This window comes from Musca autumnalis, unplaced genomic scaffold (assembly GCF_047663935.1).
Source record: "Musca autumnalis isolate F117 unplaced genomic scaffold, ASM4766393v1 scaffold_1, whole genome shotgun sequence".
Lineage (NCBI taxonomy): Eukaryota > Metazoa > Arthropoda > Insecta > Diptera > Muscidae > Musca > Musca autumnalis.
This window is the reverse complement of record NW_027411644.1, coordinates 1,229,820-1,249,975: the sequence shown is the minus strand read 5'-3', so window position 1 is coordinate 1,249,975 and position 20,156 is coordinate 1,229,820. Positions and strand designations below refer to the sequence as shown.

The 20,156-nt window shown below is 35.5% G+C and overlaps 2 protein-coding genes across 2 annotated transcripts; one reads left to right on the top strand and one right to left on the bottom strand.

Annotated features, from left to right (window-relative positions):
• Positions 1-8,698: 8,698 nt before the first annotated feature.
• LOC141390288 (uncharacterized) lies at positions 8,699-12,776 on the bottom strand. Its single transcript, XM_073963200.1, has 4 exons — positions 12,569-12,776; positions 9,901-10,643; positions 9,593-9,838; positions 8,699-8,922 (listed from the first exon to the last, which is right to left on the bottom strand). Exons 1-4 carry the CDS (start codon positions 12,683-12,685, stop codon positions 8,760-8,762), a joined length of 1,269 nt encoding a protein of 422 aa, XP_073819301.1. The 5' UTR covers positions 12,686-12,776; the 3' UTR covers positions 8,699-8,759.
• Positions 12,777-16,953: 4,177 nt separating this feature from the next.
• Ras85D (GTPase ras-like protein 1) lies at positions 16,954-19,216 on the top strand. The gene is made up of 4 exons (XM_073991807.1): positions 16,954-17,173; positions 17,685-17,982; positions 18,043-18,299; positions 18,354-19,216. Exons 2-4 carry the CDS (start codon positions 17,844-17,846, stop codon positions 18,528-18,530), a joined length of 573 nt encoding a protein of 190 aa, XP_073847908.1. The 5' UTR covers positions 16,954-17,173; positions 17,685-17,843; the 3' UTR covers positions 18,531-19,216.
• The last annotated feature ends 940 nt before the right edge of the window (positions 19,217-20,156 follow it).

Sequence of the window (20,156 nt, the reverse complement as noted above, 5' to 3'; positions counted from 1 at the left end):
CGATTTTATTTATTTTTCTCTTAAGGTAATAAATTAGTAGTCAGTCAAACGTAAAGAGAATTGAGGTTGTGGATGTGAGCGGAATGGAACCACAACACATTGCAATTTTTAGATTTTGTCAAAATATTTCAGTTGCACACTAATGTACTGTTCCTTGAAAATGCAACTGAATGCATCAGAATTAAAAAGGATACATGGTGGCTGACTTCAAAACGTCACTTGCTATGCATATGTTTTAAGTATTGTGTTTCACAACACCGTTATACTTAACAACTGCGAAGCTATGTATTATATTATACGTCACAGTTGCACATTTTTAAAGCAGTAAAAAATCAAATACAGTTAGACAACAAAAGTATTGCAAAGACCAAAATTGTAAAAAATTTCATATTAATTATTCGTTTATGGCAACAAATTATGTAAAAACTCTACGGTTTTTGTGCAAATCTCTTGCTATTAGCCCTCAAAACAATATTCAGTCAAAATATACAAAGTTTATTTCGACTTATAACAAATACAGACTTAACCAAGAATTACCTACTACTTTGAGGTGGCAATAAAAGTATTGCAACGGGAAAGGCAGTATTATATAAATGATAATTTTTGTGGATAATAATGGTCTAACAGCATTGAATGTGATAAAATTCTTTGATAAAAAAACGTCATGTAGGGTCTTCAGACATATAAAAAACGTATAAGGCCATATTAAACCATGACGAATCGGCCACACAAAGAAAAATATTTATCTCTATATGCATTGTCGGAAAATGCACCAACGTAAAACAGTCGGATTTTCGATTCGAAAACATCAAAACATACCTTCAGTGCATTATTTTGGAACGACCTACAACAGAGCAATATTTCTTCTCTCTCAGTAGTATTAGCATGACTTCATTTTTACTAGATGTATATTATCCTCTACTATCATAATAAATCACAAAAAGTGTGCCAAATCCAGTGAAACCCATCAAATATGGAAATTAAACCCTTCTGAAAAAGCTGGAATACCGAATTTCTGGGTTGGATATTCTTTATCAAGCAAAAAAGTATCCGAAAAAAATAATTTTTTAGTTAAAATTGAAATTTTGTAATAATTTTTAATTCCGTTTCGCTTAAGGACTATATCATTAGGTTCTCAATGATTCCACAAGAAAATATGCTGATCGGTTTATTCGTGTTCGAGCTATAGTGGGCACAGCGTACTGAATTAGTGAAAACAGTGCTGACTTCATAAATGCAATAATTGCATTGCAAATATTGACAATATCATATGAAGACAGAGTAAACATGTGTGGCAACACTGACATTGTAAAAAAGACATGTTCATAGCGATTATGAATCTTCACGTAGGGAGCTACTCACAAGTGAGTTGCAGTTCACTTTCACCTGCTCGAGCTATTACGATTGGGCAGGGAGGAGCACAAAAAGTGAACAAGGGTTGACAAGTCGGAAAATGGAAAATAATGGCTCGACTTGTGAACCCTTGAAATAATAATTTCTGTTACCATACCGTCATTTTTTGCACAAATAACTTTGGGATTATTAAATTCTTATTTTTTGCATAAAAAGTAAATAAATTTTCAAATTAATAAACATTTCTAGCAAGAAAAATGTCGGTTATTAAAAATCCACTGTAAAAGAACATGAATATTGGTAAAAGAAAATACAACATTGAAACAACATGGCAACATCTGTAACAGCTGTTCTTTTGTTTTGACAGATATGTGAAAATTGTTTATTTACACTGAAGAATTCGTGAAATTTATTGGAAAATCGTAAAAAAGTGAACAAATGTCGTTTAAAAACGTCATTAAATGGCTACAATAAGTAAATGTTTAATGTTGCATTTTGGGTGATAACAGAAATGGCAAGTTCTGAGGAATACCAAGGAAATGGAGTGGAAGCTGTACCAGCGATGTTAGGACATCACAGGAGATCAATGATTGGTTCAAATGAGGTTCAGCATTTAGCCAATTCCAAGAATTGTAAATACAATTCGTGAAACATCCGATATTTTCTCCAGTATAAGAACCAATTCTATGAATGCTAAGTATAATTCCTAATGCTTTCTTCAACACTTAAACCAATTTAATGAATTTTAAATACAATTTCAATAAATTTCAATTGTAATTCCAATTTTTTTTTGTTCATGGCATAGAACAACCGGTACTTAAAATACTATTCCAGGAAATTGCTTGGTGTAGATACCATTCCACTGGGTTATCGACGATGACGTGATTAAGATCTCAAAATGGTTTGGATCTTTTTGGGGCAACGGTCTGGACTTATATTCCATCAAAATATTTGATTCTATTCCAGCTTGAGGGCAAGTGATTGGACATGTCATCTTTTTAGCACCAGCACCCATTTTTTCCAAGACTGCGACCCCAAAAGTTCCAAATCGTGTACATTACTCTCTCTAGGAACAACAATCGCAGACATGGGTTGCTCCAGATTGGGTCCTTGTATATTTGTGAACCGCTTTATACAGTATGCACCTTTTTGATCTGTCCATACCTGAAAACGGGGAACGCTTTAGTTACAGTACTTGCTTGGGCGTTACCGTGAGAGCCATCCCAATCACCATCTAGTAGGTTGGCCCGACACACTAGGTCCATCAAGAATGATCTTCACTTTCTAGAGAGGAAAGCCCAACGATACAGGAGAGAACCCCTTGCTCAACAAGCATTTCAAGTAGGTTTGTATAGCTTTCACATAGTCACAGTTTCTAATGTAAACAAATATAGTGTGAATAAAGTCCACCACAAACCAGAGTAGTTTTTGCTCAACTATACTCGGGATATTGCAGTCGTCTAAATTCTTATAGGGCAAATGTTGATAGCACCATGCATAGCACTCTTCGTTTTTTAAAGGTGCGATGCCAAACCTAGTCATTTAACTTCAGTGGATAGTTACATCCCATTCTTGGAACTGAAGTTAGACCCAATTTTGTACCAAATTCTGAAAGAATTCAGAGATTCAGACCGAATTCGTAAAGAACTCTGAAAAATGTTAGCGGTAAATGTCCTAATATTTGTTTTTGTCGAAAACATATTGCGATTAAAAATATAAAGAAACTCTTATCACAATAAGGTAGAATCTATTCCATTTCCAATATTTCAACCATCTTTGATGGTCATCCTCAGGGATTGGCTTTCAAAAACAAGAACATTTGTTTTATGCAACTATAAACAATATGGTAGAAATTTATAATAACAATGATATTTCTTTCTTTTTATAGGAATAAAAAAAAAAATTTTTAATTCTTAAGTTGACCTCAAGCCAAAATTAAAACTAAAGAAAAAAGCGTCCAAAGGTCAACAATAACCTCAAAACATAAAAAATTTCTAATTATTTTTTGTTGCTTTCAACCTAAAATACAATTAATTATCATTACAGATACAAAATATTCGTATTTTTTAAAATAAATGACCACACTTAAATTTTTTTGTTCAACTCACTTTGATTTCGGTAGTGAGAAATTTCAGCACAAATTTGCCTCTTTTTCTCACTTTTTTTTACATTTGTAATAGCTAATTTTTTCACGAACGTGAGTTTTGCTTACCCTCTTGTTGTTTATAATAAGGGAAGAGTGAGAACATAACAGCACTCACGGCGATATGATGTTTATAATAGGGGAGGAGGCGAGAAAGAGAAAACTCACGGTGAGATGCCGTTCATAATTGGGCTGGTTATTTTACTGCAATTGTTTTACTGAATGAAACACCAAAATCAAAATATTCTGCAACATGTCAGCGCGTATCAACTAAGAATGCAGAATATTTTGATTTTGGTGTTTCTTTGGAAAAACCGAAAAGTGAGTGTGATTCTCATTCATATGGGAATACTAGACACTTATGGGTCTATCTTGCATTGCCACTTAACTTGAGTTGAGTTGTCAGTTGTCTGCGCGACTGAGATGAAATGTTGTACCGTTAATGTCAACTCAACTGGGTGGTCGATAAACATGTTATCGATCAGTGTTTTTTCAAACTTGCGACCTCTATTCGCAAAAAAAAAAAAAAAAAAAAACATTTTAAAAATAATTGCGCTTTGGATAATCTTTTGTGTATTCTGGACAATATTTTAATATTTTGGCTGAGTTTTCGAGCAAATTTGGAAAACAACCCAAGATTGGAATATAACCTGCCCATTGAATCTTCGGATCGTCAAGTTTTATTTTGCCAAAGGATGCCGTAGTTTACGTTGTGGAAACGTTAAAGGATGACTTCAAAGAAAGTTACAGATCAACAGGAATACCCCCACTTTTAAAAGTGTGCGCAGCGTTGCGATTCTTGGAGGACGGAAGTTTCCAAAAGTCCCATGGCAATGATTTCAACAATTGCATGGCTCAATCTACATTGTCGAGAGTATTGAAGGAAGTTGTCCACTTGATAAGAGGACAAATTGTGCCAAAATTGGATCGTTTCGAATTGACAGAGGAGGAAAAAAGGCAAAATAAAAACCATTTTTATTCAAAAACGAAATTCCCTGGTGTAGTTGGCTATATAGATGGAGGATGTTCGTCATTTGTACTTAAACTGAACCTACTGTATTTGTCACCAAATTCATTTGCAAAAGATTTGCTGCAGTCCGCTCCAAAGGCGATAAACTCACTTATTTTGATGGACCACCACCAGTGTCGTTGAAGTTTATTTTATTTTGAGGCATTTTCCTTTTCACTTAAAGTGAATCCAGACTCTGCCACTCTTCAGGTGTTCGTGTTGGAGGTTCATGGCTGTTTAAACTGTCCGAAATGGACCTCCACGCTTCATCCGCTGTGGCTTTGGTTTCACCAAAACTCCCGAACTCCTCGGGCTAAGTTTGGATTTTCACTCAGTTTATCAATTAATATTTCGAACTGCTGCTTTGTCGTTATTTTCACCATATTGATACACAAAATTAATTAATGATGCAAAGAATCAATGTTTATTTTTCCTTCTATTTTACTTCTTGTTTCTTCGAAAATGTTTACTGCAACTGAAAATTGGTGGTTGCTGAAAAACAGCCGCTTCGTCAACTGAGATTCGCAACTTCAGTTGAGAGTTGCCATACGTGGATCAATTTTGACAACTGGCAACGCCACTCAACGATAATTGTTATCGATGATCGACCCCTTAAAGAGTTCGGTTTTTCGCTAAAAAAGGCATCATTTCAAAAAGCTGAAAAGCCAATTTATGATTCCCTTCGCCGGGATGAAATCATGATATTGGTAGCGATCAGTAAAATTTTGCAACACAGTTCGTTTTGAAAAACATTACTCTCTGTAATAGAGGGTAATAAATGAAGTTGAGCCAATGGGGGAATACTCCACTCAAGCAATCAAATGAGATTGAATCTTCAACAATAAACAAAACAAACAAATAAAAATATTATTTTTTTACAGATTTTTATCATTAAATGAGATAATAAAGGCCTTAGAAGAAATATTTGAACAGTTTTTGCACGATTTTTATGACATCACAATTGTACCCGCCGAAGGTGTGAATACGAGGGCTACTAGATAAGTTTCTGGCCTAGGCAATATTGCTCAAAAACGGCCGTTGTGCCATCAAAATCATCATGTGAGATAGAGGCAGTCTTGGTCATTTTTTGCACCAGCATACATTCGATATTGCATGAACATCTGTCCGTAAAAAAGGTTTGTTATCGTTGGAACCTCCACAATTTGACAATTGGTCAAAAAAGATTCGTGTCGATTGGTGCAAAGAAATGTTGAAAAAATACGATAGCGGTGCTTCACAAGACGTTCATCGTTACAGGTGACGACTGATGGATATATGCATATGAGCCCGAAACAAAACAGCAATCGACCATGGGGTATTCGAACACGAGCCAAATCGAACTAAAGTTGTTCATTGAAGAAGCACTTCGAAACAAATTGTCGCCCGTTTTTGCGGCTAAACTGATCATAGCGCGACTACATGGCTTGAAAAACGTACGATGATAAATTCTGATTGGTACACCACAATTTGTTTGATGTATGATGTCTTCGGAAACGACAAGAAAAGTCGAATCATTGTGCACCATGACCATGTGAGCTCTTACATATCAATTCAAACCAAAGCATTTTTGACCGGAATTGATGGGTCATCCGCCGTACAGCAATGACTTGGAACCCAATGTCTTTATTTGATTCCCGCACATAAAGGAAAAAGGTGTGGTCAACGATTTTCGTCGCCAGAAGATGCTGTTGAAGCGTTCAAAAACCATGTTTTGAATATGTCTCATCCGGAGTGGAAAAAACGCTTGAACAATTGGTTTGAGTGCTGCCAAAAGTGTATAAATCATGATGGAAAATACTTTAGAAAATAACTGAACTATTTTTGTTGATAAATATTTACGTTTTCATTATTAGGCCAGCAACTTTTATCCTGGAGCAGATAAAGCGAATTTTAAAAATGTATCTCCTCCATTATTAAATGTTGAAGCTGATTTTTTTTTTCGAAATATTTATTCCACTGTTTCAGATAGCGATGACGATATTGCATTGGCGTTATTGTAACAGATCTTGTTTTTTTCTTCTCTCTGACTGCTTGATACGCCAGTGAAAAGAGCGAAGCAAAATCTGGAAGACATCGATGCTATTATTTCAGCATGTGATCAGAAAATTTTACATAAAACCCTGGAATTGTTTTAAAAAATTGTTGATGGTGATTAGGTGCAAGTTGTTACTCAATTCTCCAATGACTATGCCCCAATATAATAAAACTACATTTGTCTTTTGTATACGTATATGCCGAGTGTACTACTGTAGTACGGCCTTAAAATCCAAGTTAAAAAATATTTTTCTTTATTTTTTCTTCAGATTTGTAATATTATGAGTCAGAATAACAGTATTTTCGAAAATCACGAGAATTGCTGCATTAGTTTGCCCGTAGGCATATCCGGGTTAATAGGTGGTCATAACAGCTTTAACTAAGTTATCATTGAATTTAATAAATCTTTAATTTTCTTCTTCTTACTTACTTAGCTGGCCCATTACAGAACATTTGTTCCATAGACCGAACTAAGAAAAGATCTCCAATTCTCTCTGTTTCGTGCTTCGCTTTTTGGAATACCGCCCCTTGCCATCTCTTCATCCACTTGTTTGCGCCATCTACTCTTTGGCCTGCCAATTCTGCGTGCACCGCCATGTGGCTCGAATTTATACGCCTTTTTATCGGGTTCATCATCGCTCATTCTTATTATATGGCCTAGCCAACGCAATCGCTGCATCTCGATACGTTAACTACATTGATGTCGTTGTATAGCAGATACAGCTCGTGGTTCATACGACGTCGATATTCACCGTCAACGCAGATCGGTCCGTAGATCTTTCGAAGAATTTTTCTCTCAAACACGCCAAGCACTGCCTTATCTGCTTCCGCAAGTACCCAGGCTTCGGAACCATACATCAGCACGGGTAGTATCAGTGTTTTGTAAAGCGCTATTTTTGCTTGACGAGTGTGGTTTTGTTTTTAAAGTGCTTACTTAAGCCAAAGTAGCTTCTGTTGGCCAATACAATTTCTTCTTTTTATTTCACAACTGATGTCGTTTGTTGTGTTTATGGCGGTGGCGAGGTATACGAAGTGTTTTACTACCTCAAAATTATAGGAACCAACTTCAACAGTTGGTCCGATGGTCGACACAATCAGCTTGGTCCTCTCGCGGTTTACCACCAGACCCACTTTAGCAGATTCTCCTTCGACCTTCATAAAGGTATCGGTTACTTCTTTTACTGATCGTCCCATGATGTCTATATCATCAGCATAATCAAGTAACATGTGGCTATTGGTGTAGATTGTGCCACTTCTTTTGACGTTTGCCTCTCGTATAACCTTTTCTAGCAGGATGTTGAAAAGATCACACGAAAGGCTGTCCCCTTGCCTGAAACCTCTTTTGGAGAGGTTCTTTCCTATTTTAACTGAAGATCTACACAAATAATAAATGCATTTTATTCTGGAATATTAGTAAATGGCTAGCATTTTTATTGCATCTTTAAACTAATTAAGAGCACATTCCGGAGAATACCTTTGAATTCAATCCAAAGTACTACACCAAGTTGTGCTTTGTATGGAAATAGGCCGAGAATTCATAAAAAAGATTAAGTGCAGCGGCACTTGTAAGTGATTAAAATTCGTTTTTAGACGATTTTAACGATATTCGATAGCAATGGTCTGGTGGGGAAGCCGGTCACAGTAGGGGAAAAATTATAAACAGATGAGAGCCCTGTTGTACATTATAATTGTGCTATGCTTGGTATATGTAGTATATTCCGAGGTTTGTGGCAATTTTATAATTTTTTATATTTCTATTTTTCTTCATATTAACACGTTCGCGGACGCAAGCAAATTCAGAGAGGTGAAAAAAATGACACCCAATTATTTTCGAAATTAGTTTTTTTGATTTTATTTATTAATTATTGATTATTACTATATATTTTTTATTTATAATATAATGTATCTTGTTGAAATAAATCGTATTATGTATATTAATCACCAAAACTTAAGGTTGTATACAAGTAAATGAACAAAAATTGGCTGACAATGTGAATGCTATAGCATTCATGTCATTTTGCATCGGAATGCTATAGCATTCACGTCCGCGAACGTGTTAAAGAAAATGTTCAGAATGATCAAAATGTTAGATGTTGTTACACAGGATACATATACCTTACTCGATGTACCTCGATATAGCTAAATAAAATACGATGTAATACCATTTCGAGAACCGCTTAGTACGTGAAAACTTTATTCTACGCATACATATGTAGAGTACTAAACCAATAATGATGAAAAGTCAACGTTAACTTCAAGCTGGTCAGGTTGGTTTTTCTCCTTTGGAATGTTTAGTTTTTCAAGGGCTTGTTTGTGCATAATTGAGCGGTAGTGTACCATTAGATGCGTTCTTCTAGCAAATGCTTTGTCACAAACTTCACACCTGTCAATAAAAAGGTAGTAATATTAGCTGTGTCTTTTTACGTGATAATAGATGTGTCTTCGTACTTACTAAATGTTGCTGAAACACTTTTTTCAGCAACTTTTCCTTTATACAACTGTCAAAATTTGTAATAATTAGGTGTGTCTTTTTATAATTATAATATGCCTGTCTGCGTACTCGATAATTTGTAATAATTATTACTAATGTTTCTAAAATTGACAGTTGTTCAAAGGAAAAGTTGCTGAAAAAGTGTTTCAGCAACATTTAGTAAGTACGAAGACAAACCTAATAATTATTGCTAATGTTGCAGATTTTGACAGTTGTATAAAGGAATAGTTGCTGAAAGAAATGTTTCAGTAACATTTAGTAAGTAAAAAGACACAGCAAATTAGTAATAATTATTAGCTGTGTCTTTTTACGTGAAAATTTGTAATTATTACTAATGTTGCAGATTTTGACAGTTGTATAAAGGAAAAGTTGCCGAAAGAAATGTTTCAGCAACATTTAGTAAGTAAAAAGACGCCCCTATTATGTTGCAAATTTTGACAGTTGCATAAAGGAAAAGTTGCTGAAAAAATGTTTCAGCAACATTTAGTAAGTAAAAAGACACACCTAATGACTAAAGAAAGGTCATTCTAAAAATTGACTTCTGTTTGAATGCAAGACATACCTGAAATGTCTTTCGCCTGTGTGGGTTAGCATATGATTTTTAAGAATGTAGGTACTAGTGAAGGATTTGCCACATTGTGAGCAAGTAAACGGTCTCTCGTTTGTATGAGTTCTTTGATGTTTAATTCTAGTACTGTAGTCTGTAAACTTTCTATCACAAAATTGGCAGGCAAATGGCCGTTCGCCTGTGTGTTTCCTCATGTGTCTTCTCAACTCAGAGTTTGTAAAAAACTTGTCGGGGCACAACCTGTGAAAATTGTCTTATGTTATTTTCAGCTATAGATAAGTAGCTAATGACATCAATATTACTCGCAAGCACACTGCCTGTCACCAGCATGTCTTCGTAAATGAAGCTTGAAGTAGTGGCTGCATGTGAAATTGTTACCACATTGGTCACAAATAAAACGGTTAGAACTATCTGTCTTCTCTCTTTTGCGTGGTTTACTTTCTTTAGGGCGGATCTTCAATGACTTTCTATCTGCCTTTCCGGCAGATACTGTTGCTATCCTTTTTCGTGACTTTATATTTCTCTCTCGTGGCAAACTTATGTTTGGCATTTCCTCGCGTTCGGAGTCACTTCCATTTAGCTTTAAAGTATCAGACAACATGTGAGGTTCTTCTTCATACTGAGTATTCGAAGCAGTAAAATCTGTTGTGTCTTCACTCTCAGACCATATTTCATTCAAAACGGAAAGGCTTGTATCTTCCAGGGTTTCCTTTTCGTTTGACTTAATTTCTAGTGTATCCTTTTGGTCCGAGTTGCAATTGTCGTCTTCTGCTTTGTACGCAATGCGGTCTTGGGCTTCAATGTGTATTTCCTTCTCCTCCACAACATCTGTCGTCTCTGATTTAACAGAAAATTCCTCTTCTTTAACGCTCACCTGAAAGAATTCGGTCGTTCCATTGGTCTCATCTTCTTTATCTGCTTTAAGTCGATCGGCGAGCAATGCCTGAACTTTTATTACATTCTCTCGAAATTTTACAGCTTGCTGTAATGACTGATGACATGTTGTACACATTAGCTTCGGGAGTCCGTGTCCACTGTTCTTCAACTGGAAGAAACAAGGATATGTTCTCAGAGCTTACTATCCACACAACTATGTACACATAGCCCAGAAAGCCTGCGTTCACCTTACTACTTTTCAAAAATAATGCTAAAACTTTAATAAATAGGTAAATGAGATCAGTTGTTCTTTCATAAATATGTTCTTGGCACTCTTTACTACCAGAATAAAAAGAAAAATTCCAGAAAATATATTATTTTTGCGAAGATAACTGTAAAAAAGTGTTACGTCTGCTAAATTAGAGCCCCAAAAAGTCTGCTCACTTTGTATGTTGCAATAATACTGTTAGTTTTTTTGAATTTTTTTGAAGTTTTCTCCCATTTTTAATCAATATTGTCACAACTGGTCATTCTGTGAGGTCGTTTGCACACTTAACTTAAAAAAGTAAAGTATTTTAAGAATGGAAAACAAGAGCAAAGAAATTGGCATCGATAAAAGGATAATTCTAGGTAAATTATGGAAAAAGCTATCGAAATATTGGCGAAACTGTAGGTAGAACATATTAGTCTATACATAGAGTGATAATTAACTATAAACAAACCGGAATTTTTACGTTAAAACCCAGATCTGGGCATTATATAGGAGCCAAAACCTTACAATCTCAGCAGTATGCTTTGAAACGTTACGTTGTTGCAACCAAAATTTCGTAGCTAAACCAAGTTCTTCTGCATATTTGGTTCAAATTGCGCTTCATGCTGTTTAGGTAACCATACTTGTCCATTGTCGATTCAATAAATACAAGTTGGTCCACTACAGAAGCTGCTACACACCCCCAAATTAAAACAGCACCCTCGGCATTTTTTACAGTGTAAAGCAAGATTTTGTTTTTCAAGCGTTGTTCGAGCTTTCTCCAAACAGTTTGAAGTCCTTTCATTGCAAACATATAGAACATGCTTTCGTCCGAAAATATGACTTGATTCCGGAATACTGGAGGCTTGTTTATGTATTCATTAGCAAATTCAATATGCTTCTGCCTGTTCACTAGTGATGTGTACGGCTTTCGCCGTGCGACTATACCGTGATATCCAGCTTTATGCAGTATTTTTCTGGCGGTTTGTACACAAATAGTTTTTTTGGATGCCATTTTCACATTTTCAACAATTTTCGAAGTAATTATCTGACTGTTTTAACTATATTAGTCATGTTACGCTCCTCCCGTTCTGATAATATTTTTGACCGTCTAAAACTGAGCTTTGACCGTCCAGATCTGGGCTTTGACTACAAAATTCCGATTTGTTTATAGTTGATTATCACTCTATGTATAGACTAATATGTTCTACCTACAGTTTCGCCAATATTTCGAAAGCTTTTTCCATTATTTACTTAAGGTACAGTTACATTAGGCAAATATTTGCTCCAGCGACCGGCAGTGTGCGCTTACTGAGAGCAAGTGAGCATAAATTCAATGTATTATAACACTCACTTGATCACAGTAAGTGCACAATGCCGGTCGCTGGAGCAAATATTTGCCTAATGTGACCTTACCTTTAGAATTTTCCTTTTATCGATGCCAGTTTCTTTGCCCTTGTTTTCCATTCTTGAAATACTTTACTTTTTTAAGTTAAGTGTGCAAACGACCTCAAAGAATGAGCAGTAGTGACAATATTGATTAAAAATGGGAGAAAACTGCAAAAAATTCAAAAAAAACTAACGGTATTATTGCAACATACAAAGTGAACGCAGACATTTTGGGGCTCTAATTTAGCAGTTGTAACACTTTTACCGTTATCTTCGTGATAATAATATATTTTCTGGAATTTTTCTTTTTATTCTGGTAGTAAAGAGTGCCAATAACATATTTATGAAAGAAAAACTGATCTCATTTACCTATTTATTAAAGTTTTAGCATCGTTTTTGAAAAGTAGTAAGGTGAACGCAGACTTTCTGGGCTATGTGTATACCACTTTATGTACCAAAATTCCAGTCACTTCTTGAATTTGAACTAGCAATTTCTTGTGTCGTCGATCGAACAGCTTTAGAGTATCGCCATTACGCTGTTCCATAGCACATGTTCTACAAATAGACCCCATTGTATTAAAAAAACACAAATTTAATATTGGATATTTTGTTTTTTACGAAATAGTTCAAATAAACTATTCCTATGAATGAATCATCAGAACTACAGAATGAACTAGTTTAAAGCAGAGTTGTACAATCTAGTTCATTTGTAAGATCTAGTTCTATAGTTCAGCTCTTTTAACTGAACTAATTTAGTAATCTAGTTCATAGTTCACTAACCAGTTCAATCATCCCAGCAAAAAGTTTGCATCCGTGCGTGGATGCAGTTCAATCACTACAAGTACAGTACAAGTGCCGTTGGAGTACATCTTTTTGTATGAATTCACTTATGAATTTTACAAGGGAGCGCACAGCTAGGATGCACTCCATTTTGCTTCCACAGCACACAGCTAGGATGCCAACTGAACTCCATTAAGAATTTCCGTCTAGTGAATCACCGCAAAAATGTTCGTGTTTATCTTAGCTGTGGTCCTTTACTTATGGGTACTTTACACGATATGTTTTTTGCATATGAGTTGTCACTTCTCCCATACAAAATGTATATGCAAAGTGACAACTCATATGTAAAAAACATATCGTGTAAAGTACCTGAGGTTACCATTTTTACCATTTGTTACCATTTTTAACCTGCAAATCGTTCCTTAACCCCAAAAAGTGGTAATACTGGCTGCAATTTTTAAGAGAGTGAGAGAGGAGAGAGCACATTTGCCTTTCTCTTCTACCACAAGCCAACAGCAAAATTTCTGCAGCTAAAAAATGGTAGAACTGATTTTTCGACTTTTGTTTGACGATTATTTCACAATGAAGAAAAAAATGGACGAAAAACAGAAAAAAAGTCGAACGCTGACAAAACTAAATTAAAAACTGTGAAATAAAAGATGAAAATTGATTTTTTATGTTCCTTTTTGACATTGCTACCAGATATACCATTTTTCCGTTCCTTTACTTTTCTGGTAAAAATCTTCATGAGAGAGCAATTTTGAGAAATTTTGACACGTTTCTCTTTTACCACGTTTAGTCCTCGGTCACACTTGCGAGTTTCTTGAAAGGAATAATAGGAAGAGGCGACATCGCAAGCACAGAAAACCATGTGCAGCGGTTTCACTACTCGTCTATACCCCTCGTCTATAAACTCGAAGTCGCCATGTTGAAACAGCGCTAGTGTTCGACTTACCATTAAAAAAGTAAAGGAACAAAGCTCTTGTATTTCTTTATTTTATAACAAATTCTAAGAAATTTAAACAGTATTTTTTGTCTTTAGAAAAAAATGCTAACGCTGGACATGGATCAACCAACAGTTTTTTTATAAAATGTATCGAACGGAGTGCATTTTTCATAACTCTGTTGGACTACATCAAAAGATGTTGTGAAATCGTAGCTCCGATTGTACAACTTCCCATTTTTTTGCTGGGTATGAGAACGGATTTTGAATGGCTAATTAAAAAAAAGAAACTTGTTGCAGGCCCAACTTGTTTAATAAACATTTACGGTTTTATTAATAAAAAGTAACAAAATCACTAAAAATAGATATTTCAGATATCCAGATTTGAAGCTTGATTAGGGCTAGACATGGGCAGAGAAGATTATCAAAAATGCCGTTCAGTTAAGGTACTTACACATACATACATATGTATGTATTGTTACGGAATTAGATTTAACTAATCTCCGTGTAGACGTTGTTTTATTCCCCAGTACGATTTGTACCAAATAAAACAGGGTTCGTTTTAGATTACGTTTCTACAATGCTTTATTTTCTTTATTACACTTATTCGGAACCGACTTTAATTACTAAGCACACAGCAAGTCTCTAGTTAGCACGCAGCTATTCTTTAACCGATCTGTTCAGTTCAACGCTTAAAACACAACTCACTCAATGTTGCCATTCGTAACTCTATTTATACCCAAAATCTCCTTGGTCTAGAAATATCTAGAAATATGGCAACAACTCGAATCTGTGCAGCGAACACACAGATGCACATTCGCACTAAGCGAACATCCATACTCACATACATACAAGCACAGTAATGACGTAACTACAACAACAAACAACTACACGAAATACAAGAAGTAGGAACTAAACGATAATTACATTATTGTTGCAAAACAAAACAAACAAAAGAACATTAACAAAAGGTAATGTAACGACTAGAATGATGAAGAGAGTTCTACATGGTAGTTGTTGTTGCTTAAATAAAGTAACTGCGTAATAAAAACTTTACGTTACAATTCAAATTTTTAAATTAAGGGAAATTAAACTAAACTAACTTAAACCTATCAGTTACATTCGTAACAGTATGTTCCCACAACATCCTCGAAGGTGCATATCAATGAGTGCACTCCCATTTACATTGGCTCAATGATATTGGATCTACTTTTTATCGCCGAGTCCGAACGGCGTGTCTTACAACACCACTTTGTAGAGAAGTTTTTCATGCTTGAAATATTCAGGAAATGTAATCAAGGATTACACTGATTTGCCACCGCCGTAAGGGATTGAACCGCAGACCTTCTTGGCGGACGTGCTTCCCACTGCACCACGGTGACTCCCAAGGTATTTGTAGTTCTTAAAGAATCCCCCCGCTGATGTTGTTGGTTTTCTGGTGGATGTAACTGTTCTTGCTATTGTTGGGGGTAAACTTTGTTGAAATTGTTGCTACAGCAGCTGATTGATGTTAATGTGGAGCCCAAACTATTGAACTGAAACAACAGTCGTTGACCGGTTGATACCTCGGAACGTTTTGGATTGATTATACCCACTCCGTAAAGTCGTGGAATCGAAAGACATACAAAATTGCTTGCCATACAAACTTTATACCTCTTGTTGTTGTGGCATCCTTTTTATAGCAAATCAAAAAATCAAATCCATCTGTAGGCAACCTGACGTTCCCAGCAAAAAAATTGGAAGTTGTGCATGTGGAGTTACCCAGCAAAAAGTTTGCATCCGCGGATGCAGTTGAATCACTACAAGTGTACGGTACATTTGGCGTTGGAGTACATCTTTTCCTATGAATTCACTTATGAATTTTACAAGAGAGTGCGCAGCTAGGATGCACACCATTTTGCTTCCACAGCACACAGCTAGGATGCACTCCATTTTCGATCCAAATCACGGCTTGTGATGTAGTGTTTTGGATTGAAGTTAAAGGCACTCTTCGGATTGCATTTTTAATCAGTCCAAAGATGCAATTAAAATGCAAGCTATTGCGAAATACACCAAAATAAATAAAATGCATTTATTATTTGTGTAAAACAAGAACACAAAGAACTTTATTATATAAACACAAATGAAAAAAGTTTCCTTTAAATTCAATCACATTTGAGCTTACTTCCTCCGTTCTCGATTTAATCCAAGCGCATCTGATTTTCTTTCTTCATCCTAAAGTTGTTTTATGTTGCCTTCCCATCACTAGTTCAGCTTTCAACGCGGACTCAAACTCCACTCCAGTAAAAATTTCCGTCTCGTGAATTACCGCAAAAATGTTCGCAACTTAAGTTGTTATTTCTTTATTTTATAACAAATTCTTCGAAATGTATTCACAATAGTTTCTCTTTTGAAGAAATTATGTCGGCTTTTCTGTAGGGATCTCTACAGCAACTGCTTATAAAATGTATCGAACGGAGTGCATTTTTCATAACTCTGTTGGACTACATCGAAAGATGTTGTGAAATCATAACTCCAATTGCACAACTTCCAAAATTTTTCGCTGGGTTTTGCTCAAATAACCGGTTGCTTGCCAGTGTGACCATTCATTTTTGTCAATCATCAGGCAACCACAAAATATTTTGTGGTTGCTGGACAGTTTGATATTTATCGATATTTCCGAAAAATCGACAGTCAAAATTGATCGTGTTCACTCCGCTTAATGTTGGGAATATCGATAGTTTGCCAGCTCTACTCTAGTGTGGACCGGGACTAGATAAACGCTCATGGTACAAATACACAGGTAGCCGCATCGACAATTGTTGGAAACATAAGATGTCAAAATTTGACATCAATTCAATGAAATTACCATCAGCTGGCATGATAATGCTACCTGTATTATTGTACCATGTAAACGCTTTTCGAGTAAAAAGTGGTAAAACTTGAAAAGAACAGAGCATATGTCTTTGGGAACACCTTCCGAGTAGAAAGTGGTAAAACTTAAAGATCCTTGCACGTAAAGGAACAGAGCTATTGCTGCATACCAAATTGCGAATATATGTTGGACGATAAATCGGTATATGTGATCAACCACGAAAGTAACCGACCATCACAAATACTATCGCATGCAACCATGCCCAACAGGGATACCAATTATTTACATCCCTGATACGTATTAAAACTACGGAGTACAGGGATTGGAGATAGACAATTTGGACATTCTTTTTTTATTTTTTAATAAAGAAGAAAAAAATATAGTGAATATAAAATCAACGAAATCTGTTTGCTCTGACACAAAATGTTTTGACCTGTGTTTAAACAAATCAAGTGATACAGCTAAGAATTCTGCACAACAAAGGTACTTATAATTAACGAAAACAAACGTATCGCGACATTATGCTCCGCTCCGGCGATGTTAAATAATATACTTTTTAAATAAAAACATTCTTCGATGCGATTGTGTAAAATGTGACTCATTATATCCTCAAAATTATTACAACAGTGTGTGCTCGCCTACCGCTCCCTAGAATTTAGTCGAAGTGTAAAATCTGATTTCAGCAGATTGGAACTTTTTTATGCTGCACGATATACAAACAGACAAGCATAAAGAAAAGAAACAAATCAAGTAATTTAGTTATCTACAAGGCGAAACAAGTTATTTGTTATTTAATGTAGTGTTTTGGAAAGGCATACATGTAGATATGTATGTATTTGCATATGAAGTTGGATTTGGGAAATTACTGCTACTTAGATTAATTGTGAACACAATATGTATATTTGTTAATTAATGTCTGCATTTAATGGTTTTTATTTTGTGTTTTTGCTTGCGCTTCTGTGGATCTTCGTGCTCTTCGCTCACACGCTCATAGAATTTCTCACACGCACACATCTATACGTCGAGAAGAGCGAACATATAATTGAGAGGAGGGCATCCAATTAACAACAAAGCAAGGCATTTGTTTTGAAAGAGAAGGATCATCTGTTTGGGGCGCAAAGCGTTGCTGAATCAAAGAAAGGTATAAACAGAAATGACGGAATACAAGTTAGTGGTGGTGGGTGCCGGAGGTGTTGGTAAGTCAGCCTTAACCATCCAGTTGATACAAAACCATTTTGTCGATGAGTACGATCCAACGATTGAGGATTCCTACCGAAAGCAGGTGGTGATAGGTAAGCCCATATTTCCATACACACGTATAGGAGATTTTAATAACCCTTCTTTGTTGACAGATGGCGAGACATGTCTTCTAGACATTTTGGATACTGCCGGCCAAGAAGAATATTCCGCAATGCGAGACCAGTATATGCGCACAGGTGAAGGTTTCCTGTTGGTATTTGCAGTCAACAGTGCAAAATCGTTCGAAGACATAGGTACATACCGAGAACAGATAAAACGGGTAAAGGATGCAGAGGAGGTGCCTATGGTTCTAGTAGGCAACAAATGCGATTTACAGGCATGGGCGGTCAATATGAACCAAGCACGAGAGGTAATAGACTTATGTTTGTTAAATCATACACAACTAAAAAGTTCCCTTTTACAGGTCGCAAAACAATATGGTATTCCATTTGTAGAAACGTCTGCCAAGACACGTATGGGTGTGGACGATGCATTTTACACCCTAGTTCGTGAGATACGCAAAGATAAAGAACATAGGGGAAAGAAGGGCCGCAAAACGAACAAACATATAAATCGCAAATTTAAATGCGAGCTCCTTTAATTCCTTTAGGTGGTACATACATTTTTTTCACTTTTGTCAAATGAGAGACTATATAGAATAGGAGTACGCAAGAAACGAAAACCAAGAAGAACAAATTTAAAGGTTCTAGGCCTCGGCCTATAAAATTAAGAATTCATTGTATGTGCTAATTTTGATTTCTATTTGCTTCTCTTTAATTTGTATATTTCATTGTCAACCACAGAGGATTATAAAGCCCAATTTTGATTTGAATGCCTTACACTATTTTAAAAAGTAGCAACATTTCTGAAAAGTATTCTGTGTTCTTAACGCACAAAAAAGAGTAGACTCATACTACAGACAAACCTATTTTGCTGTTTTAATATTTAGTTTGGTGCTACATACAAATATTTTTACCATGCAATTTATATACATACGTATATTTTTTGATATTTATCATAAAATAAAATACTTTAGTAAGATTCTTTTATGGAAACCCACAAATATATGCATTTTGCTTTATAACTCATCAGCAAAGTTTTCGAAAACTGCCCCCAAAAATATTGAAATTCTACTGACTATCCTTGTGTCGATCGCCCTACTATTTTAAGGAATTTTTATTCTGAAGACAAGATTGAAAGAAAAATTTTTTTGTTCAATTTGTGTTTTATATGTAATGAATTATAATTTTAATAAATATCAAATATTTAAGAAAAAATGTAACTAAATTTTAGCTTTGAGTTTTAACGACAACCGTTATTCAAGGATGTTTCGAAAGTTGTTCTAGTTCTGTTGTTAAATAAATATGTATGGAATGGCTGACTTGCGTAACGTCAGTTGCTTATTAAATGTCTTAAGCATCCTATTCCATATCGCTGTGATACCGAATTAATGCGAAGTATTGTGATGCGAATTTGAAACATTTATGTAGACTTTGCAACGGTGTGCATTTTCAAATACTTTTACAATGCACTATCTATGATTGAAACAAAGCAGTTTTATGACGTTTCAGAAGTCGGCTAATCGTAACACTGACGGAACTATACATCAAATTAATTCAAAACTCTGTGGTAGAGTTGGGCAATCTCGTTCCTTTTACGGTTCGATCTTTTCCGTTCCACACTATCCACACTCATACTCGTTCACTCAGTTCATATCGTTCGTGCTTCTTCTTCATCAAAACAAAAGAAAAATAAATTTTTTCGGCTTTCTTCATGGTAGTTTACAAATATTTAAAACAAATTTACAATCGTTTTGTTAATTAAAAATACTTCAATTGCTTTTTTTAATTCGGCAAAGATCAGTTTAGAAGAAATGAAAAACGAAGTGACACTATGAGATTTCACTAATAGAAGACAGGGAGAGGAGAGAGAGACAACTGATGTTAAATGAACTGATGGAACTAACTGAAAGAGAAGAGCAAAAAGAATGGGGAAAAACGAACGAGGGAGCAAAAGGAACTAGCTGAACCGCATAGTCGGACCTAGTACCGGTCGTACCTTTTGTGGAGTAGTTCCTTTGAACTAGTTCGTTCCGGAACGACACAACTCTACTCTGTGGTTTTCACAGAAAAGCTGAAAATGGAGGCGACTTTTAACAAAATGCGAAATTTCAGAGATTATGGCTGACTTCCGTATCGCCAGTTGCTTTGTGTTTTTTTAAACTTGG